Source organism: Labeo rohita, chromosome 22 (genome assembly GCF_022985175.1).
Source record: "Labeo rohita strain BAU-BD-2019 chromosome 22, IGBB_LRoh.1.0, whole genome shotgun sequence".
Lineage (NCBI taxonomy): Eukaryota > Metazoa > Chordata > Actinopteri > Cypriniformes > Cyprinidae > Labeo > Labeo rohita.
In genome coordinates this window covers 21,370,190-21,395,387 of record NC_066890.1, presented here as the reverse complement: position 1 = coordinate 21,395,387, position 25,198 = coordinate 21,370,190, and the positions used below count along the sequence as shown (strand labels likewise).

Below are 25,198 nucleotides of genomic sequence, written 5' to 3'. Positions count from 1 at the left end.
GCATGAGCCAATGATTCCAACGACATAAGACAATGATGGTTTAGGATTTATAAGCAATTTTGTACTTTTGTTTGTTGTAGCGCCCCCATCAGGCCGTTTGGGGCAAGCCTTGGCGCCTTGGTCACATTGTCGCCGGTGTGAGTACTACCATCCCTCCAAGTCTCTATGATTTACGGTTTGGTCTGCACGATCAGTTTTTTACGTGGAGATCTTTGATCCGTGACCATTCCAGCAATTACAATAGGGTTTTAGTGCTATAACAAACATCAATTTGCAATATCAAGCAGCATAAAATCATGTGTATGTGCGAAAAAATAAAATATCGCCCCCCCAGTGGTCGATTTCCTTCAAATTTCTCTCAGACCTTTAGGGCTGTGAGTCAAGCAGGCCCACTGAGTTTTGTTCCGATCGGCCCCTGTAAACCTTGTCTAACAAGTGCTCAATTTTGTCGACCAATGGCCATGTTTTTTTAGGTACTCAAATGTCCTTGTAGACACTTGTGGCACTTCAGACCAAGACACACTGATTTTCATGTTGATATGACAAATGGTTGTTATAGCCATTTTTATGTGTTTTCCCTTTATAGCGCCACCAAGTGGCCAAGCTCCACGATTTTTCCTGTGATCTCAAATAGAGCTCTGACATAAGTGTTCTGAATTTGGTGAAGATATTTCATTCTGTTCAAGAGTTTTAGGCGTTTTACTAAAAGTGGCCCTGCCCCTTTCGAATGTTTAGACATCCCTTTGCAACAGTGAGTTGAAAGTTCATTTTTTAAAATATATTTATGGATAGTTACTCTCTGGAGAATCTTTCTGAACCAGTTGGGTTCTGACCGGTCAAAAAACCTAGGACTAGTTCCCAAAAGTAGGTTTTTCAAAAAATGCAAAATACCCCAAAAATTCTGCTGAATCTAAAGCCAAGGATTCCAGTGACATAAGACACTTGAGCCGGTGACTGACGGTTTAGGAGTTATGAGTGATTTCGTACTTTTGTTCGCTGTAGCGCCCTCGTCAGGCCGATTGGGTCGAGCCTTGGTCACACTGTCGACAGTGTGAGTACTACCATCCCTCCAAATTTCACGTCTCTACGACTTACGGTTTGGTCTGCGCGATCAGTTTTTTACATGGAGATCATTGATCTGTAACCATTCCAACAATTACAATAGAGTTTCAGTGCTACATGCTTAAACCCCTAAGTATTATAACAAACACCAGTTTGCAATATCAAGCAGCATAACAGACTGTTTTCATACAGCTAAAATAACCAGAAGTGACTGACACCGGAAGTCGTGCACATTCAGAGTAGTCCAAAAACCTGTGTATTTTATGGTAATTAGAGTACTGCACTATTAGGCAATGCCAAAATCAAGCTCTGTTGGAATGTGAGTAGAGTTTCTTATTTCCATGCAAACACATGGAGTTGGTGCCTCTGTAGAGCATTCCATCTACACTTAGTATGGCAACTCACCAGTTTTGTCTGGAGAATATTTGACTGTTGTGCATTTTTAACATCTTGCTCATATCTTTATGGATCTGGCGGTGTCTACAAATTATTGCTGTGTCTATTTTTTAAACTTGAAACTCATCTTGGACCCTTACTTGAAGAGGCAGCCCCCATGTCGGGGCCCCCAGACACACACATACCTCCCACTTTGAGGTTACTGAGCACTTGTAAAGATTAGACGGCCTGTGTTCGCAAAGATTTACCACTTACACAGTGTCACTCCCTATATGTCATCCATTTTCAGTTTCTCTCACACTCCCTTTTCTCCCCGTCTGCCCTCTGTCAGACTCTCCTCTCACTTTGCCGTTAGACCCACGTTCTCGTTCTGGCTTTCTGCTGCCCTCCCGTTTGCTTTGTCTGCGTAACATTTATCAGTTCATCTCCTCCTGGCCAGCCCTCTCGTATCTGTTACGCCACCTGATCTCCCTCTGCGTACACGTCCATCTGTGCTGCTATGACGACTGTCGGTAACCACTGCGACCTGTCACCCTCACACACACAAATCACAACTGTAATGTGACCACCACACGCTACATGCTTAGAAAGACTCATGCTGTGCAGAATCATCCATATGTAGACACACAAACAACATTTTGAAAAACCTGTGAAGCTTGATTTCTGAGGAAGTATTTGCATGTGTAAAAGTCTGAAAAATAATATCTATCCTGATAAACATAATCTTGATATTGCATTTGTTTGACATGTTTTGCATGATAAAGCCAGATCTGGGTAGTAACTGATTACATTAATCTGGATTATGCAATCAGATTAGAAAAAAATAAGTACTTGTAATTAGATTAAACTACATTTTACATACTTGTAATCAGACTACTGTTACTTTTTAATGGATTACATTATTACATATTGTTCACGCAATAGCAATACATTTATAATAGTTTTTGACTCTCCCTAATTTTCATCTTTTAATTGTTCTATATTTTAAAAGCCTACAGCTTCTTACAAGTTTGTGGACATTTACACAAAGTCAAAGTCACTAGTCAAGTGGCTACAGAGCATTTGACCATTGGATTTACAAAAAAATCAGGTTTAATAACTGTTTTAACATTGCATCAACTACTGATGAACACATTCGTTTTTATTTGAATTATCACTCTGCAGGAGTCAATATCACCAGAGAGTGGCTTTCAAGCCTCACAATAAAAAATTGAGTCTTAATTTCCCAATCGCTTTATGTCATGTCATAAATAGTAGACACTCGAGTACTATAAAAACATATTAGCTGAGCTCCCACACATTTTTTTTATAGAATATTATGGGCCATTGTTTGAAGCATGAACCATAAGATATGTCCACCCTGTCATGGACATATATATTACTGTTAAATATGTTTGCATTGCAATATTAAAATGCAAATCTTATTTTTTTGAAAGGTATGATGTCCTATTCCTAAACAGGGTTATTTGTTTGCTTTTAAATTATAAGTACATAAAAGATTTTTAATAAACCATGGGTTTTTAAGGAAACTCATACAATTCGCACATGTATTTTTTTCTTATTTGAAGAAAACTGTGATATTTGGATGCAGTTTTTTGTTTGCATGTTATTGCCCCCACACCTAGCTGTTGAACACACTGGATTATACAGATATGATTGAATTATTATTTTAAATATTATTTTTAAATATAAAGATGACAGGGTGGACCAGCACATGACGGGGTGGACACATAAAGCAGAACACATAAACCATGACAAAATATGACAATTTATTCAAAAAAAAAAAAAAAAAAAGAATAAATAAAAATCTAATAATACATTATTAGATTCATTCCCCCATTCAGTTTAGTTTTTAGCAATATTAACTGCAAATGAATGCTATGAGTGCCACAACAGAGTGGACTTTTTGGAACAATGACAGGGTGGACATTTTTAGCTTCAGTTAGCATATTAGCTTACAACAAACTTTGACTAGCTAAATAGTCAGTCTGGTTGTTGAAGAGAATTTGATGTATTTAAATGTACATATTTTGAAAATACTTAATTCTAATAATTTCTGCCATATTTTATGCCGACAGGGTGGACATGTTAAGCTTAGGAAAAGCAAGTATGCAAACTCATATGAAGAAAATTTTTCAGTTTAAAAAGTCAGTTTACTTCTCTCATCCGTTGACATTCCCGATACTAAAGAGACCTGTCCTGATGTCACTAAAGGGGACGACTTTTTCTTAAAGTGGCAGAATCCCCAATACGACAGGGTGGACCATTCAAGGAACTTGATTGTTTTTGATTGGGAAAAATATTGTTTTTAAATTGACACTTAAATTGAGTAATCTCTTATTTAACAAAATATTAACAGGAGAACACAATTTTAAAATGTTATGATTTGACTATATTCTACTCTCATTCAAATTTAATGAGCAGTGCATGGGACATAGCAAAAAATAACACGCATCCTTCTACACAAAACTGAAAAAAAAAAAAACTAGAAAATGTATCTAAAGAGCAAAGTAATGCTTTTGTTATGAATATAAAAACTTAGACTAATATAACACACCCTTTCATAGTCATTTTTACGTTAAGTTATCATGGCAAATGAGTTATTTATGTATAGGACACCAAAAGGCACCCTACAGTGATATTGACCCGTAGGTTGTTTAACCATGTAATAATATGTCTTTGGAAGGCTTTTGTCTTTCGAACACATTAAAATGCATAAATTCACATTATTCCTGTAAATGTAATGCAGGGATTCCCAAACTTTTTTGTCATCTGAAGTACCCCTGAGATTTTAAAATAAATATTTTAATAATTAAGTATGACATTTGCATGTTCATGGACCTCTGATGTTGGTTATGGCCAAATGACATGCAGGTAAACAAATAAAATATATATTTTTTAGTAATTGGTTTATTTTGATTGATTTTACAATATTTTTATTTAACATTTTTATGATTTAATTATTTATTAGCTTTTCATTAAACTCATAAACCCCATGCAGTTCCTTCACAAACCCCAGTTTAAGAAACCTTGACATGATGTAATGTTTAATGCACTTCATGTTAATAACAACAAATGGAATATATTTTCTTTTCTTTTTTTTTTTTTTTTTGTATTTTTATATCAATATGGTACAAGACTGTCCTATTTGAATAAAAGTGATAAATGAGTGAGGTCAAAAGTAATCTAAAAAGTAATCTAAAAGTAGTTTGATTATGTTATCCAGAATTGTGTAATTTAATGGATTAAACAAATTTTGACTTTTATTTTGGAATCAGTAACGAATTTTAATCTGTGTCCAGCTCTGGATACAACTAATGCTACATAGAAAATGTACTGATTTTTCTTTTATGCCAAAAATCATTAGGACATTCAGTAAAGATCACGTTCCATGAAGATATTTTGTAAATTTCCTACCGTAAATATTTTAAAAATTAATTTTTGATCAGTAATATGCATTGCTAACAACTTTAAAGGTGACTTTAAAGTGATGATTTTCTTTTTCACCCTCAGATTCCAGATTTTCAAATAGTTGTATCTCGGCTAAATATTGTCTTAACAAACCATACGCAAGTGGAAAGCTTATTTATTAAACTTTCAGATGATGTATAAATCTCAGTTTAAAAAAATGTACCCTTATGACTGGTTTTGTGGTCCAGGGTCACAAATGTGCCTTTACTTCAAGGGATTTTAATTATATCCTGATTTGATTCATGACTTTCCTAAAAAAAGAATCAACCATATTTACAGACACACACAAATATTTACTGAAGTCATCGCAAAGTTTGATTTTTGAGGACGCTTTAGCATGCACACTAGCAGGAACAGTCCGAAAAATAGTGTTTATCCTTATTTAAGTAAAAATAAGTAGAATTTATGATACTGTTTTTGTCAGATTGTATTGCTGATTGGCAGATAAACACAGTCTTAGCCCTTTTTGTTTGATATTGCATTTGTTTGTTACATAAAAATGTTGGGTGTTTCCAAGATGGCTGCCAAAAAGTGGTTTGGTTTCAAGGGATTTTTATTACATCAAATTCATCAAATTTGTTTCATATTATATCACAATCCAGACCATGTGATATTAATGATATAAATTAGGCTGGGTCAGTGTGTTAAAAATCATTTTAGATTTTCACAGACAGTACCTGTTTCTCATTATGCGTTCTTGTGGACTTGTGAAACGTCATTGCCCAAAATTCTTGATGGCTACTTTCCGGTATACACCACGCCTATCAAGTAAAGGCACTGTTGGTGGTGGAAATGCAAACTTGATCAGGGTGTTCCGTCCGAATCATGCCGTACTGTACTGCACTGACCCGTACTGCTTGGTGGAAATGAGCCATAAGTGCAAATAGCCTGACTTGTTGGCAGAGGCCATTTACACTAACTCCACCCACCAACATGTGGCTAGACAACATTACAAAAGACAATCATCAAACAACAGTTCCTGTGGTGTAGATGGTAAAGCATATGTTGTAGTCTTTTTAAAGCGATTGTCCCGAGTTCGAATCCGCCTTTCGACAAACTTTTTTTCCCTCCCTTTTCAAATCTCATATCAGATCGGAAAGGCATTTATTTTCAATTAAAATGAAGGAAATAATCGAAAAGTTGAAAATAAAGTATCGGGTAGGTTTTATTGTTTCAATAAGGTGCATCCATTTAATAATTTGAATTAAAATTATAATTTACTCTGAATACATTATTACTGCATACAGTTTTATAATGTACTACAATGCTGAGGTGCATATAACTGCCACTATTTGCAATAAGTAGTATAAATAGCAGAAAACCCTGCTATTTTAACAGTGTAAATAGAATCTATAGCTATTCATACTTAGTGTAAATAGCATATCGCTAAAAAATACTGCTATTTGCACTTAATGTAAATAGAATCCACTGTTTTTTGCACACAGTGTAAATAGCATCTATAGCTATTTTCACTTAGTGTAAACAGTCACAGCTTTTATTTATTTGTTTTTATTTTGGGGAGAATTTAGAGATAGAATTTTTATGAGAGGATTTTAGCATGCTAACAGTAACAGTAAACTGCTAGCATGCTAAGAATCCAAGGAAAAATACATCCATTGTCTTATAAAATAGCTCTGAATATTTTGATGTTACATCTTGCTGTTTCGTGAGGGTCTTGAGGACAATGTTTTGTGACCATTTATGTAGTTTAAAATAGTTCAACTTTTAAAAACATGTCTTGAGACTCTTATGCTATGCATATGCCACTTTAGAAACCATAGCCATGGTCATCTTTGAATGAATACACTTCCAGTTGCACTGTAAAAAATAAACACAATTTGTTGAGTCAGCTTAAAATAATTTGTTACCCTGCTGCCTTAAAATTTTAAGTTCAGTCAACTAAAATAAGTTTAGTCAACTTGAAATGTTAAGTTGTACTAAGTAACAACTTAGATATTTGTGTTTGCTAAACTTAACAGATGGGTAAGTAACCCAGCTGCCTTGAAATTATACTAATTGACAACTTAGATATTTGAGTTGAATCAACTTAAAATTAATTAAAAGTTGAATAAACTTTATTGAGTTGACTGAACTTAAAATTTTAAGGCAGCTAGCTTACAAATTATTTTAAGTTGACTCAACAAATTGTTTCTTTACAGTGTGGGAGGGTAAATAAAATTATCATCATATTAGTAAAATCGTAAAAGATTTTGCAAAATTCGATTGGAGGTGAAAAAAAGAACAAAAAAACAACAACATCAATCCAATAATAAATTTAACACTTTTTATATTTATATTAAAATAGCATTATTACATTAACAATAATTTCCATCAAAACAAATAACAATTAATTACTCTTGGAAGCAGATGGGTAGAGCATCTACCTTTTATAAATAAGTTACGTAAAAAGCCAGAAAAGAAATGCATCATTTACAAACAGTTATTTTATAGCTTTACAAGATTCCAGAAGCAGCTGAATGCACAGACGGACGTTTGGGAACAGCAGGCATAAAATGACAGAGCACTCCATACCGCCTCCTACAGGATGGGAGTATTTCACGGTAACCTCATTTATGGCTAAACACAATCTTCTTATTTGCATTTAAATATTGAATTAGGTACTAGTTGACCGTGCATCTACCGACATGCGAACATTAAGTGCTTTCAGCACTTCATAGTTGATAATCTCCAGTGTATGTCAATCCAGTGTTTTTGCACCAATTAAATAATGTACATGATACTGAGAGATCCTTACAAAAAAGTACTGAGACGGTACCATGGTATCAGATGGATTACCATATTCATATACCATGGTATATACATGGTACTCCAAAGTACTTCAACGAATACCATCATATTACCATGGTAAGTGTCCAAATGACTATTTTGTAAGTGCTTTCACTCCTTGGTTTCATATCTAGCCAGCTGATATTTTACTATATAATAAACTTGGAGTGTTTAAGTAGCTTGGACAATGTACAGATTATACCTTGAGATGAATTTGTAATAGTTACTCGTATTTTATACTTTTCTGGAAGTCCTGAGCTTCATATTTCCAGTTGCTCTTTGAGAGTCCGAATTCAACTTTCCAGTTTTAACTTCTTCCAGTTGCTATTCCAGTAGTTCCTCAAGTGGATAAATAGTCCACAGTTGTTTTCCAACCCGAGCCACAAGTAGGTCTACATCATTCATTGGCATTTGAAGGCTACTTTGACTTTTCCAAAGTAGCTAATCACCGATTCGAGCCAGATTCTTGGCCAACCAGTAGTTCAAGTCAATATTGCACCGCATTTGGCAGTTGTTGTGCTGACCGAAGTGTGAAGTGTATTTGGCAGACCGCAATTTTGTTGTTTTAAGTACAGTCTCACTATTTGGCAGGCTGTGTTTGCGTCCATATGGAATCCCTTTTAAGTCCTTTCTCACAGGATATCCTGAGCACGACCAGCTCCCGTAGTGCAGAGACCGCAGAGCTGGTGGCCTCTGGCGACTGCAATGGCTGATGGGAAATGTAGTTCATGGGAGCTTATTTGGCAAAGATCAAAGACATTTCCAGTTATTATAAAAAGATTTCCAGTGTGTCTCTGCTATATCCTGTGTGTGTGTCTCCACCCTGACTCCCAGCTTTGTGGTTGCTCCTGGGACTTTGGCAGCAGTTCAGAGTCTTGGTCTTCTTCAGGACATTACCCTGTTAGAAGATGGAGGTCCAAATCTGGTTAGATCTTTGATTAGATTTCACTTGAAAATTCAATTGCTTTGTCAAAGCCGCAGTGCGTCATTTCCGCGCCACTAATGGTATCAAACCGAACTGCAGTCTGTTCACAAGGGGAACAACCAGTGATGTCTATATGTATGGAGGACACCATTAACCTTAGCATTCGCTAGCATTGTTAACCCAACAACGGTGGACGGGGTGTTGGAAAACACTTCTGCAGTTCTGTTTGATGCCACTAGTTATGCAGAAATGACTCGGTTTTGACACTCTGTTTAATAGTATACGGGTCAATGACATGTAAGACTGAATGACTTTAAAGGGATAGGTCACCCAAAAATTCTGTCATTAATTACTCACCCTCACGTCATTCCAAACCTGTAAGACCTTTGCTCATCTTCGTAACACAAATAGATGAAATCTGAGAGCTTTCTGTTCCTGTATAGACAGCAGCGCAACTGACACATTCAAGGCCCAGAAATGTAGTAAGGACATCATTAAAATAGTCCATGTGACATCAGTGGTTCAACCATAATGTTATGAAGCTTTGAGAATACTTTTTGTGCACAAAAAAAACCAAAAATAATGACTTTATTCATTCACGAGAGTACCACGATGCATTAAATTATGGTTGAAGCACTGATGTCACATGGACTATTTTAATAATGTTCATACTGCCTTTCTGGGTCTTGAACGTGTCAGTTGCATTGCTGTCTATGCATGGTCAAAAAAACTCTCTGATTTCATCAAATATATCTTAATTTGTGTTCTAAATATGAAGGTCTTACAGTTTTGCATGACATGAGGGTGAGTAATTCATGACAGAATTTTCATTTTTGGGTGAACTATCCCTTTAAGTGTCATGTGGTATAATGTAAAAAGTATATATTTCACATACATTATACACATATTATTATTATTATTATTATTATTATTTTTTCAAAAATGGTTAAAAAATGGTAACAAGATTTCAAGGTAATTTCACAGTCATTCCAAACGATATTTTACAACCTGATGTCATTTCCTGTTTTGGTGCTGGTAACCAAACAGTTGATGGTAGCCATTGACTTCTATAGTATTTTTTTTCCATTCTGTGGAAGTGTTTGCTTAACAACATTCTTTAAAATATCTTCTTTTATGCTCAACAGCTAAAAGAAATTTATAAAGATTTAAAACAACTTTTTATTTTTTGGGTGAACCGTCCCTTTAAGATCTTCTTATCAAGAATTTGATTCGTTTATTGAGGCTTTTGTGTCTTTTTGTTGTGTCATACACTTTCGATTATCATACTATAATAATATAATTACATTATCATTGCTCTCATGGAAGCCTTGCTCATCCTCCTCCGGTGTTTTCGCCGGCGCTTTCGCGGGGGCTGAAGAGGGGGCGGAGTCTGTGGGGCTGAGGGCGTGGTGGGAGGGGATTTCGTCACTATTGGATAATGAAGAAAACAGAAGACATAAAGCATGTAGTTAGAATGATGGTTGGATGAACGCTGAAAAAATTAATCTCAAGGCAATATTAGTGTTACATGACCCTTGACTTTATAAGCTACCTCTGACGTTAAAGAAATGGAAAGAATAACAGGAAGCATAAGCTACTAATTACAATACAATGCATACACACACACACACACACAATGACTCAAGAGACATTCTAGATACTGACCTGTTCTTTGTGTGCTAGTCTGTTGTTGGCTAACTGCTTGCGTTGTATGTTGGTGAGGCTGATGGTGTCGGTGGTGTTGGTGACGAAGAAAACGTTGCGTTTCCTCCTGCTGCTGTTCCTTTTCATGCTTATTTTGGTTACTTGCTTCTGATTGATGGTGGTGGTGGTGATGTTTTCTAACTTCTGATTGGTCAGAGTGATGATTTAGCACTTCTGATAAGCCGCTGGATTGGCCAATGACCTCAACGTGGCTGTAAGTGCGACTAAGCCCGTCTAATTGGCTGTTGTGCGGCATGCTGTGCTCTGATTGGACGGAAGTGTGTGAAGGATTGTTTTTTGGTTGCTGTGGCGTCGTTTGGTATGGTTTCGTCTGTTGATCCTCTTGCTGTTGCGTCTTTTTCGTTATGCCGTCACCACTGTGTTCGGATTTCATGGGCTCGACCTCTTCTGTTTGTGTTGTGTCACTCATCATGTGTGGATTTCCTAATGTGGTTTGTCTGGTGGGAATATCTCCTCTGCTTGTATAAACCGGCGTGTGTGTGAGCGTATGTTGGAACGGGCTTTGTCGGTAGCCCTGTGTGTGTGTGACTGTGTATTTGGACTGCCATTGTAGTTCTTGACTCTCTTTGTCCTCCAAATGGAGCCTTTGATTATGTTTCAGTTCATCATTGCGGTGTAGCTCCTCTTTCGATTGCGTCTTTGGTAATGTTACTTTAGGGTGGAGTTTGGGTGGAGGAAGGGGTGTGGTCTGGAGCCGTGGGGAGTGTGCAGGAACACGTGATTGACAGCTACAAGTTACATGGTCCTCCACGGGTATGATAACCTTCTCGTAGACTGGTTGTCGGTTGATAAACTGGATTTTCGTCATCTAGACGAAAAAAACAGAGAGAGGTCAAAATAATGATATTTATAATGATTAAAAACCACTTACTTTCTAAATCCCAACATTTTACTAAGATAAAAATGTGACATACTAATTAGCATAAAACAACACAATACACAAATACTGGGTAAAATAGTCAAGTGTTAGCATGTTACCATGTTGCTACATTAACAATGTGATATGCTAATTTCCTCAAAATATAAACTACATGTAAATTTTGGGTAAATTAATCAAGTGTTAACATGTTAGCATGTTGCTATGCTAACAATATGATATGCTAAGTTTCATCAAAATATAAACTACAAGTAAATATTGGGTAAATTAGTCAAGTGTTAGCATGTTACCATGTTGCTACATTAACAATGTGATATGCAAATTTTCATCAAAATATGTACATTTTGGGTAAATTAGTCCAGTGTTAACATGTTAGCATGTTGCTATGCTAACAATATGATATGCTAATTTTCATAAAAATATAAACTACAAGTAAATATTGGGTACATTAATCAAGTGTTAACATGTTGCTACGCTATCTGTGATATGCTAACTTTCATCAAAATATAAACTACGTTTAAATATTGGGTAAATTAGTCAAGTGTTAACATGTTAGCATGTTGCTATGCTACCAATATAATATGGTGATTTTCATCAAAATATAAACTACAAGTAAGTATTGGGTACATTAATCAAGTGTTAGCATTTTGCTACGCTATCTGTGATGTGCTAATTTTCATCAAAATATAAACTACATATTGGGTAAATTAGTCAAGTGTTAGCATGTTAGCTTGTTGCTATGCTAACTATGTAATATGCTAATTCACATAAAATATATACACTACATGTAAATATAGTCCATTTGTAATAAGATTTCATGATTTTAATGTTAGAAAAATTTGTTACGTTAAATATGCTAATTTGCATAAAATTACCCTGTACAATTGTGTAAAATAGGCTATTTGTAATCAGATTTAAATATTTTTATGTTAGCACATTTTGCTAAGCTAACAACGATATACACAAATTATACTCAAGTTAAAATGCACAGGGCATATAAATATTGAGAAAATTAGTGTACTTAAAATTATATCAAACTATTTTACGTTAACATGTTGCTACGACAATGTTATACACTAATGTTCATACAAATATAAACTACATGTAAATATTGGGTAAAATAATCAATTTGTAATTAGATTTAACTATCTTTATTTTAGCATACTGCAATGCTAACAATGTGATATGCTAATTTGCATAAATTACACTATGATTAGTTAAAATAGGCTATTTATAATAGATTTAAATATTTTATGTTAGCATGTTGCTACGAAATATTGGATAAAATAATCAATTTGTAATTAAATTTAACTATATTTTAGCATGATGCTATGTTAACAATATAATATGTTAATTCGCATAAAAATATACACTACATGTAAATATTCGGTAAAATAGTCCATTTGTATGTAGATTTAAGTATTTTTATGTTAGCATATGTTGCTAAGCTAACAATGTTATACACAAATTAACATTAAAATACACAGTACATATAAATATTAGGTGAATTAGGTTATTCAGAATTAAATTTAACTATTATGTTAGCATGGTTCTACAATATCAATGTTATACAGTACTTCTTATACAATTATAAATTACATGTAAATATTGGGTAAAATTGTCAATTTGTAATTAGATTTAACTATCTTTGTTTTAGCATGTTGCAATGCAAACAATGTGAAATGCTAAATCGCATAAACATATGTACTACATGTAAATATTGGGTAATTAGATTATATTTAAATATTTGTAATTAGATTGAACTATTTTATGTTAAAATCTTGCTACTTTAACGACATTAAATATTTTTGTTATGTTTTGTTATATGTTGCTAAGCTAACAATATTATACACAAATGAACAATAAACTGCAAAGTATATATAAATATTGGGTAAATTAATATTTAAAATTATATTGACAAATTTTATGTTAGCATGTTGCTACGATAACAATGTTATACAGTAATTAGCATAACATACAGTACACAAATATTTTGTAAAACAGTCCATTTGTAACTAGATTTGACTATTTTATGTTAGCATGTTGCTAAGCTAATAATGTGATGAATAATACAAATGTAATACATACAAATACTGGATAACTGCTTCACTTTTATTGATGTTTTAAGATTTTGATTGAAGTACAAGTATTTTTTTGTTTGTTTTAAGATTTCTATCAACTCTCGTAGGTGGGGTTTTTTGTTCATTGTTTTTTTTTTTTTTTTTCTCATCACAGAGCTCTGTGCAATGCATTCTGGGATTCACTTTCTCAGTGAATGCTTCATATAATGTTACCTGAGAAGTTGGCCAAAATAAATCTATTAAGGCATCTTTTAAAAACAGCTACAAAGTGATTGCAGTTTTGCACATATATACCTGTAAATGTCGAGTTTCTGTGGTGACTGGCACACACTGTATAACGTGTGTGTTGCAGCAGCCCGAGCATCGCTGCACTTCCACACACGGAGGCCATAACAAGAAGTTGGCGTTTCGTCTGTCCAACATCGAACGGGTCACTTCCATAACTTCTGTTCTCACCTTACACATGGCCTGCTGGGCCACCTGAACATCTGTCAAAGAGACAAAAATAACAATGGTTGATTTATTGTTTATTTAATGTTTATTTATCATACTCCCACATAGAAGCAGCCAAACTGACTGGAAGTTAGACAAACCAGACTAACAAAACTACAGACGAACTCTATAATTCACCCTCTCAGCGTGTTTGTTGTACAAGTCGCAGATCTGAGGTGCACTTGACTGAAAGCGAGCACTCTGAGAAAGAGTGAAAAAACATAAGGGTTCAAGTACATGTGCGAAAGAAGCGTGGGTGGTAAAATTGAGCTTTGAAACTTGTGTGTGTGTGTTTGAGGGTGACCTAAGGACATGTGGCGAGACAGGACGAGACAGAATCAATCACAGAGACGCAACAGCAGACTCCAGCCTCATATATGCACATCTCACACACTCGCACAAACGCACAACAAAGCCACAACACCATTGTGAAATGGAGATGCCACGGTGTCTCAAAATAATCGCCACAGACTGGAAATACATTGAAATTCTGCTGGAGGACAAAGACCAAGAGACGAGAGTGTGGAAAAGAGACAGCGAGACAAAGAGAGGAAGGGAGGGAATGCTAGCAGACTTACTAAGGCTTCTGGGAAGACGCTTGTGTGTTCCGTTAGAGTGCATCTCATTCTCCGGCTTCTCATCATCTTCCTCTGGAAATGAATGACAAAACATAGGAGGAATTAAAAATATGGACATCGTTCACCTGTTTGGATAGTTAGAGGTCATGAAGTTGACTTTAGATTTGTTACCTACTGAAAGTCACCAGTGTAATTTCATTTTTGTGTAATAAGACTTTAGACAATCACATTAAAGGCTGTTCACACCAAGTATGATGATATGATGATAAGTGTTGGAGGAAGGTTGCTTTTTAAAGTAATAACAATATTGTGTTATTCCATAAAAAAAAGTAACTAATTGCATTACTTAGTTACTTTTTATGAAAAACAATTTTGCAAACTCATGTGCATATATATATATATATATATATATATATATATATCTCTATATACTATATACTATATGTTTGTGTTGTAGGGTCGTGATGAAAAACCAATCCATCACGATTTGTGGATTGATTCTGAGATTCTCCGAATGCATCACGATTCTCTGAAATCGATTCTGATCTTAGATTTTAACAGCCGATGGCGCTCTAATCTAACAATCTGTAATTACAAGGGTGTTGAAAGTGGGATGTGTTTACATTAATCTCGTGTCATAAAAGCCGAGGTGCACAAAATATGCTAACATTTGAGTGTGCAGTTAAAAACTAGATTAGAGCGCCATCTGCTGTTAAAAACTAAGCTCAGAATCGATTCCAGAGAGAATTGTGATGAATTCGAATGATTATTTTAGGTTTAAGTGCGTGTAAGAAATCGGAAGCAAGAAGAGTACGACTGTTTCTAAAGCATGCAGCGCCATCTGCTGTTAAAAACTACGCTCAGAATCGATTTCAGAGAAAATTCCGATGCATTCGGAAAAATCTCAGAATCAATGCAAAATCACTTCTCAATTCACAATGCATCGGTTTATCGTCACAACCCTATTGTGTAGTGTTTCTTTACAAAGCAACATTGCCAACTACTGGCCTGGCATGCATAATACAGCTTTTTTAGTCGTTTTCATAAGTGGTCTGCTTTATAATATGTGGCTCCAGTAACGCTAGCAAAGCATCAATGTTCACTGACATTCTGAAGTAAACTTTGAATCGCCCGGGATAATGCCGCAGCTCCTTAAGGAGGTGCACACAAAAAGTATTCTGTCCTTCCTCTCTGTATCTTATAATTGGATGGACAAAATATGTCCTTTCTTTTACTCTTTTTAAGAAGAGCATGGGCAACAAAATCATCCTCACTGCTGCAAAAATGATTTAATACGCATCAGAGTCATTGTGCAACGTTTCTATGCATGACAATTTTTTTTCCGAAAAAACGAATACAAAAATTTCTGACCTTAATTCTACGCAAAAAGAGACACAGTGTAGCTGTAGTGATATCATTGGAATCACTTTCAAAACAATTTGTTGCAGTCGATTGATGACACAAATATTGACAGCCAATCAGAATCCATCTTACAAAGTGCTTAAAATTTAAAAGCAGAAAACGACAAAAGATGGTGACAGCACACACTTATATATAATGTATAATGTGCCTTAAAGGGAAAACCGCACCACGACTATAACGACAATAACGACACAGAGGAACAATTTCACTCTAATCACTTTCAGAATGATAAAAATACTCACAGCCAATCAGAATCCTTACTCCCTTTCTGGGTTTTAAACGCGGTAGTTGCGTTGCAGGCTATGGAGGGTCAGAAAGCTCTCAGATTTCATCAAAAATATCTTAATTTGTGTTCCAAAGATGTTCTTAAAGGGTTTGGAATGCCATGAGGGTATTTCATTTTTGGGTGAACTGTCCCTTTAAGTTTTTAAAGTGACAGAAGACAAAATAGCACTGACCACTTATATTAAAACAGAACGTAACCATTTAATAGTGTAGTTATCGTTGTAGTTATCATTATGTGAACTGTGGTTTTCTTTCTTTCTTTAATATATGTTCTCCTGCTGTGGAGACACTTCAGTTAAATAGCATAAAAAAAGAACCACCCACTCAAATAGGAAAAAGTTGTGTGACTGACATGTGAAGTGACCACACTGTCTTTTTTTTGTTTATCAACATAATTCTAACATTCATCTTGACTTAAAATTTATTATAAAGTATCTTAAAAAGCTTTTTTAAAAAGTTGTACATATGACTCTGTTTACCACCAGACTCATGGAAACTTGCCATTGTAATGCATTCACGTTGTGCAGCTCTTTACTGTCTGTGCATTTGCATGCGTCTCTATATGCCTCATCCTAAAGACCTACTGCGTCTGGGATTGCCGTTTGAATCCTCTTGATTCCACTGTCCCGTCCCCTTGCCGTAAATCTGATCAAGCCCCGTCTATTGTATATCCATAAGTGACGTTCGTCTGGTATAATAGCGCTTGTAGTAAGGACTAACAACATTGTTAAATCTGGTAAAAATGCACACACATACACACACCGGTATAGTGAACAATAGCGTAGCCTTGTGTTTGTGTCCCTTCTGTAAACTTAGAGCTGGACTGGGCTCAAGGTCACTGCTATTGTGCCTGTGAGGAGCTATACACATCCCATTCATGTAAATATTACCATTATCCACATGCATGCACACACACACATGTACGCACACACACACACACACACACTGCATTCCAGACCCCTCACTCTTTCCTGCCTCACCTTCCCAATCAACACACCCCAGAAAACACACACATTCCACAAATGACGAGACGGTTACCAGTGCTGATATGGGTTTTATAATGGACGATGACGATATGTAAAAAAGAAGGGGGCCAGTGCATGATAGAATATCAATGTGTAACAGAACTCTGTATTTCAAGCACGGGATCAGCTTTACCTACGGATTCTACGTCCAGAAGTCTCTTCAGATCATCTACAGATGAGATCGGACTGTTCATCACTAAATCCACCAGAGATGGAGGGAGAGGGTCCTCCTGATGAAGAAAGAAAGAGATAAAGAAATGGTCAGATATGTCTAAAACAAACACACACCTGTCTGGGTGCAAAACCGGTTCCTGTAATTTCAATAACATGTGCATATACACGTCTAGCCTGAGTATTGAGTACATACGGCACGTGTTGCAAAGTTACAGAGAGCGTGTGTGGAGAGCTCAGTTTGTACTTTGTGTTTATTTATTTTTTTTTATCTGTGTCCTTTATTAAGCTGCATTACTCATAATCAGGTCACTGTGTGTTTGTGTGTGATTTGGTCAGTGTCATGTGGCAGCACACAGTGGGAAAATAAATATATAAATAAAACATATTGCTGTAAGCAACAAACCAATCGAATGAGGGACACGGGATTCCTCATAAAAGTGTTATAGTTTATAATTTTACACCTTGTATTGCAGCCAGGAGATTTTAGAACAATGACAGTTGAGCTGTTATTATCTACATGCATGCAATAAATTATTAATAAACTCATTAGAAGAAATGTGATAGATATGTTGGTCAGGCTGTTTAAAGGCCAATATAGACCGTGTTGTAAACCATTGTTTTTGGTAATAGTATTTCCTCATTTTGGCTACAAGAAGTGATTTCATTTCATTTGGTGTCATTAAATTGTACTAGGTAAGTAAGAATGTTGTTAATGTTAAGTTATGAAAACATGATATCTAATGTTCTCTGAACATTCAAATTGACATTTTTTTTAAAAAGGTAGACGAACATTAAACTAAAATGTTTCAGAAACACTTCTGAACAATGTATAAGTAATATTTCTGTGCTAAAATTTTGTAAATATTAACTGTTACATGTTAAACGATAACTTTAAAAAGAAATGACAAGTTATGTCATGAAACTCTAGATAGCGCAGGCTGGTGCGCAGGCAAACTGATTATACTCACAACGTTAATCTAATGGCACAAGCTGATTCGTTCATGTTGCATATGCAGCCAATGAGCTTGCTGCTTTACATTTAACCCTTTCATTGGTGAGTTTAAAATATTCCAGCTGACCCCCAGAGTTTTTTTAGGCGACTGTTATTTTAGAATGTTTGCCCTTATTGTTTCCATGGCAAAGCGTCATGTCATGTGACACACCGCAGCCACAATAACACTGTATGACGGATGGATCTCTTTTATGTTGTTTTTCCTTTTTTATTCAAAATATTCACTCACTTGCTTACCATGTCATGAATTATCTGATATTCCGATTTACAAATATGTGTAAATTAGTGTGTTTTGTCGTTTAAAACTCTATATAAATGATCTGGATCGTGATCTATAACGTGAGATGGGCGCCGCCATGTTTGTTCGTGCTGCCGTTCAGAGAGTCCTGTCAGCCGGGATTACAGCATGTAAATTCATCAGTTTCTCCCGAAATACATGCAAGTAAGTGGCTGGTGAACTGGAAGAGGAATAAAGTGAACTTTTTAGTTACTTACACTATGTGTATGTGATATGAATAAAACACATCTGCAAATTATATTTGAATGAATTGTTATTTGCTGCTTCCATAGACATCTGTGTGTTTTACAAACTCTGAATGTATTGTTATACTAGTACTTATGTGTATTTAAATGTCTGAAACCTAAAATAAGCATTATGTGGTTAAAACACTGCATAGTTGTGATTAAGTGCAGAGCTAGTCTCTCTCTGGCTCAGCGTCAGCCAACGCACAAAAGCGCAGTTTGAATTTGGCAGTTGCGTGACGTCACCAAACGTTCTAAGTCCCATATGTGGGACCGTACTCCCAGGGACACAGAAATTAGAATCCAACATTTGGGACTGTACCGCACAACAGGTTAAATGGCTGGTTAGCATTCTCTAAAACTTTTTGCAGCACACCTTCAGAGTTCCTCTGAAACCCTCCACCTCCCCAGCTCCACCTGTATGGATCTGCTACAGGTTATTATGTTATTTGTGCAGCAGCAGTATGCCCTAAATACTCACAGCAGCATATTGGTGTGTGTATTGACAGTAGCAAGTGTATACAACAACAGCAGCAGCAATTCAGCAGCATAGCAGATCTAATCCGCCAATACCAAATACATTAACGCTGTCATATCCATTAGCATGCTAAAATCTTTTAATGTTACTGGAAAACTGTTTGTTCATAACTTTGAGAAATCCTTGCCAGAACACTAGCCAGAATTCTCAGTTTGTTCAATGTTAGCTGGGTTTTAACATAAGCCACTAATCACCCTGCTCTCTAGAGATCAGCATCGGCCATTGAAAACCCATTTTGGTTGACCACTAGTAAAACGTTATCATTTAAATGTTCTGTATATTGTCATAACCATAAATACAATACATCTGCCCATTTTAAGTATGCAAACGTGACAATACAGTCTCATAACAATTCATAACTATTTTGATGTGTTCGCATGATGCATTTGTATTTTTGCCCATATATATATATATATATATATATATATACACATATATATATATATATACACATACATATATATACACAGTCGACAACAATTTGTAACTTGGATTTGTAATTTGGAACAAAACTGGCCACTCGTGAAATAACAGTTCTCTCATTCTTACGTTTCCATACAATTTGCCCGAAACTTTATACTTACTTTTTTATAAGCATCACATCGCAAATTTCTACGAAATTGCACACTCGCTAAATAGTTGTAATGTGAACATCTGTCCAAAATGTTAATACTGCTGAGCATGCAATCATAACAAGAAAATTTGCATACAGAAGCCTTAAAGGTACAGTAGCAACAATCTGTTTCATTCAAAGAAATGGTACTCTTGTGAACGTGAACGTGAATGTGAAAGTTTTTGGATAAAGTCATTATTTTTGTTTTCTTTGTGCACGAAAGGTATGCTTGTAGCTTCATAACATTACGGTTAACCTGTGATGTCACATGGACTATTTTAACATAGTGGTAGTTGCATTTTTCTCTATGCCGGGTCAAAATTTTTGTGTGAACTAAGATGCCATCCAGTTGGACAGTAAAAAAATAATGTTCATCTTGTGTATAAAACTCCTAATGGATCCTCAGGTGTGAAGAACTGCATGTTAGTTTGAAACACACATGCACTAAAGCAGTATTTCATACCCACTGCCAAGTGCATGTGTGTGTGTGTATGTGCAGCACTGTAACACATACAGTATACTGATCCTATTAGAATGACATCACTCCCATTTGCCACATGCTGTAATGAATCATGGGACACAGGAATGCCAATAGTTCATCCAGGGGAAAAGTTGAGGAGGAATGGGGTATAATTACGGACCTGGATTGCTATACGCACACACTTGAAACATTAGAGGGCGGCCACATGGCAGTCGGCCATAACTGAATTCAGACATAAAGAAATACTGTATCCACACCTGCACATACAAAAACACAGGTCACATAAATAGATTCACTGAAAGAAGCATAAAAAGAAGGATTTAAGCTTTGATAATCACGCTTGCATAGAGGAGATTAAATATTATATGAAAGGATAAGCACAAGCACAATAAGGTCGATCCATTTTCCATTTTCCAAAACTGAGTCATTAATTCGATGCACATTTGTTTGGCTCCTCTCAGGTGTTCGGCTCAGCTTTCTTTTGCTGGATTCCTGAGTCATGTCTGCAAAAGCAATTTCAATTTTTTTAAGCCCTCAGGCCGTGGCATACACGTAATGCCCCGAGAGACCCAAAGCCAAATCATCTTACGTGATTCCAGCCGCACGTCTTTACCGTGCCGCCTAGATTATTTCTCTCTCTTATATAACTTAAACACAAGACTTATGATGCATCAGCTGGAGGACTAAAATCCCATCAGCTGTGACCTTTTAAACTCCCTGAAACCGCCTGAATCGGAGCACTCCGTTTTAAAGGGTAGACCTGATAGAACGGTTTTTTTTGTAAGTTTGGTGATGACGCAATGGTGATATTCAAGAGACGGATTACAGAAACATCACAAGGAGATTTAGGTCTTATAGCGTGTGTGTGTGTGTGTGGACGGCAATTCGATGTGCATGTCATAAAGACCTTTTCATAAAGGTCAGGACGCATACGTGAGAATATCTGCAACCCAAATCAAGGAATGATTCTGCTAAATCCGTTCTATTATTGTAGGACGGATAGATTTTAGTGGCTGACATCGATACATTTAGAGGATGGCTGTATCATATTATTACAAATGAGATTCATAACAGTATATAAGATACATTTGCAAAATAACTACAAGAAAATCAGTAAAAATATTGCACACTATCCACTGATCAGGCAATTATATGATGCCAATAATCTCAACCATCCATGATTATTGGACTGGATAACCATTTGAATGAATAAATGAATAAATATTTTAAGATGAATCTGTTTGACTGATTCGTTGAAAAGTCCTGAATCAAGTTTAAGAAAATGTACATTCAAAAATATTAAAACAAACACATAAATATATACTTTTACAGACAGGCGCACAAATCTGTTTGATTTTTGATCATATTTAAGAAAAATATATACATTTAAAAATGTTAAAATGTATATAAATATAAATTTTTGTGCACATACACACATGAATCTGTTTGACTGATTCATCGAAAAGATTTGAATAAGACACAAATATTACTTTTCAACAAGTTTTAAAAAAACGTACATTCAAAAATACTTTAAAACATATATAAATATATACTTTTACGGACACACACACATGCAAAAATCTGTTTTACTGATTCACTGAAAAGACCTGAATCAGACACAACTAGGAGTTTTGATCAAGTTTTAGAAAAATATACATTTAAAAATATTTTAAAACATACATATATTTTTACCACACACACTCACACATCTGTTTGACTGATTCAAAAGACCTGAATCAGAAACGACTATGACTTTTGATCATATTTTAGAATTTAAAAATATTTTAAAACATACATATATATATATATATATATATATATATATATATTTTGCGCATAGGCACATGAGTCTGACTGATTCGTTGAAAAGACCTGATTCAGACACAAATATGACTGTTCAAGTTTTAGAAAAATATACATTCAAAAACATTTTAAGCATATATAAATATATTTTACGTGCACGCACACACAAGAATCTGACTGATTTGTTGAAAAGACCTGATTCAGATACCACTATGATTTTTGATCATATTTTAGAAAAAAGTACATTTATATGTATGTATATATATATATATATATATATATATATATATATATATATATATATATATATATAAATAATTTTTTTTTTTTTTTTTTTTTACATAATAGAACTATTTATCTCTATGTCTTTTCAGATGAGATTTTTTTCACATTACGTTTTAGAAAAATTTACATTTTTTACAATATACATTTTGACCAAGCTTTAGAAAAATGTAGCCTACTTTAAAATGTATTTTTAAAAATATTTTAAATATATTTTTACACTTTGGAACGTAGTTCAAAAATGCAAAAAGTACATTTACATAATTATGTACAAATTTATATGTGACCCTGGACCACAAAACTAGTCATAAGTAGCACGGGTACATTCGAAACAATAGCCAACAGCACATTGTAAGGGTCGAAATTATTGATTTTTCTTTTATGCCAAAAATCAAAGATCATGTTCCATGAAGATATTTAGCAAATTTCCTACCGTAAATATATCAAAACTTAATTTTTGATTAGTAATATGCATTGCTCAATTCTTTTTTTTTTTTTGCACCCTCAGATTCCAAATTTTCCACACATCAATGGAAAGCTTATTTATTCAGCTTTCAAATGCTGCATAAGTCTCAGTTTCAAAAAATTGACCCTTATGACTGGTTTTGTGGCCCAGGGCCACACATAACAAATTTACAGTTTGTCTGTGTGCGCCCGCATGAGATTTCAGATTTGATTAATTCACATGATTGTTCCTAGTCTGGAAAACTCAGTTTTAAGTTTTCAATGACCGTGGGAACCCTCCAGAGGACCTTCTTCTCTAGAAACTCACAGCACTATTTTAATAGGGCTAAAGGCGTACCGTAGTGTTAAATGCACAACATAATTGAGGTTTAAGAAGTGACAGTGATGCTCTTGGACTGAGTGATGTGTTTTTGGCAGTGCTGCATCTGGGAACCCATCCAATGCACATTAATGCTGCTGGCAACCCTAACAGTGTCTTTGTTTGAGTTTAGAATTGCAGACATAAACAAATACAGATAGATCAAGCACCAAATCAACTATAGTTTCTCTTTTCTCCTGCACTTCGGGGCCAACACGCAGTCAGGCATGCTTATGAGGGAATTCGTTACAGTTTGCTTGAATTTCATCCTCGAAATCAAGACGTGCCGTGAATGCGGCTATTGTTAAATAACACATAGAAATTAAAGTCAAACCGAGCGTGACGTCAAGCAGGTGAAGCTTACCTGTGCGCGACCAGACCGCAGGCACGCCGCGAGCGCCGCGAGCACCAGCAGCAGAAGCCGCGAGCTCATCATGCGCGCACATCCAACTGTCTCTCTCGCTGTCAAACACACACACTCTCACACACACACACTCTCTCTCTCTCTCTCAGCTGCAGGAAAGTTTATTCCAGAGGGGCTGAGTCACTTTGAACACCGTGCCAGCTGATCCCGTTTGACATTTAACGGCGTATCCCAAATCTCCAGTGTGGAAATAGTGTTCACGTCACCGGTGCGTTAAAAATCGCATATTAATGATACGCTTGAAAGGCGAGAAAGCAAAACTCCACTCTTCGGCTTGAATAAATATCCAATTAAAATACGTCCAGTGTGTTAATTTGTACAAGATAACCCGTGCGGAATCATTCCAGCGCTGCAAGCGTATGCAACTTTTCCCTGGCGCTCCTGCAGCGTGTTTCTCAGGTGCTTTAATGCCGCGCTGCTGCACTTCGCTGTGGCTTCAGCCTTAAAAAAACAAGCCCCGCCCTCCTGCGTTCTGATTGGCTGGCTGCGCTGCCGAGGCTGGACTGATGTTTCCATATAAGGCAAATGATTAGGAGCGATTCTGCACGGATGAGGGGGGGGCTCTTCATACACGACCTGACATTCTCACAGTGTGACTTTTATTGGGAGAAAGGCAACAGTTTTCTGACACCCACCTGTTGTGTCTTAAATGCTTGTGAAGTGGGAAGACACTGCGGTGGACCAGAGCCGAAATTGGTGGTGAGGAGATGATGGAAGTGGTGTCATATACAGTATAAGCTTTATGACTCTTATGAAATCTGTCAAGGACATTTCTGGGTCAGATACTTCTGGGCCAAATTTTCTGGATCATATATTGAAGGAAATAATTTTATTTTATTGAATTAATTTTAGGAGCATTAAGATTATTTTACCCCAAAATAATAATAAAAGAAAGAGATTGATTCATTGATTCACTAATTGATTTATTGATTCATTCAGTCAAAATAACATTATATATATATGCTATATATATACTTTATTGCTTAAAGTAAATTAAGGTTATTTTAGGACCATACAGATTTTTTTTTTTTTTTTTTTTTGTACTATGAATTTGTGACATTACTTCAACAAAATTCATGACATGTTCATCACAAATTCTCTTTTTGATATTACAATGTCTAATTTAAAGTGTAAACTGCACCATTTTTGCACCATGAATTTGTTGTACTCTATTTGATGCTGATTTAAACAAAACGATCAAAAATTAGCAATAATTGTGATATTATTTTAAAAACAATTATCTTCTTGTCATGTAAATAATATCACAAATCTTAAATAGGTCTTAAACTGGATTCATATTCTGTATGATATGATATCATATTCATGTATATTCATTTGAAATTAAATGTAATTTTTGAAATTGACTAAAATATAATAATAATAATAATAACAAATAATAA

At 35.4% G+C, this 25,198-nt stretch overlaps 1 protein-coding gene across 1 annotated transcript; it reads right to left on the bottom strand.

Annotated features, from left to right (window-relative positions):
- Positions 1–7,199: 7,199 nt before the first annotated feature.
- Positions 7,200–24,223, bottom strand: si:ch211-79m20.1 (uncharacterized). Its single transcript, XM_051094900.1, has 7 exons — positions 23,739–24,223; positions 17,260–17,356; positions 14,395–14,466; positions 13,619–13,812; positions 10,307–11,174; positions 9,946–10,069; positions 7,200–8,614 (listed from the first exon to the last, which is right to left on the bottom strand). Exons 1-7 carry the CDS (start codon positions 23,808–23,810, stop codon positions 8,602–8,604), a joined length of 1,440 nt encoding a protein of 479 aa, XP_050950857.1. The 5' UTR covers positions 23,811–24,223; the 3' UTR covers positions 7,200–8,601.
- Positions 24,224–25,198: the final 975 nt, after the last annotated feature.

Bases quoted from the DNA above. Each gene is read 5' to 3' on its own strand.
- si:ch211-79m20.1 (XM_051094900.1), bottom strand. From the start codon at position 23,810: ATGATGAGCTCGCGGCTTCTGCTGCTGGTGCTCGCGGCGCTCGCGGCG. The intron at 13,813-14,394 runs GTAAGTCTGCTA...TCTCTTTGACAG, and splicing joins GCGTCTTCCCAGAAGCCTTA to ATGTTCAGGTGGCCCAGCAG. The intron at 11,175-13,618 runs GTATATATGTGC...TTTTTCGTCTAG, and splicing joins CAGAAACTCGACATTTACAG to ATGACGAAAATCCAGTTTAT.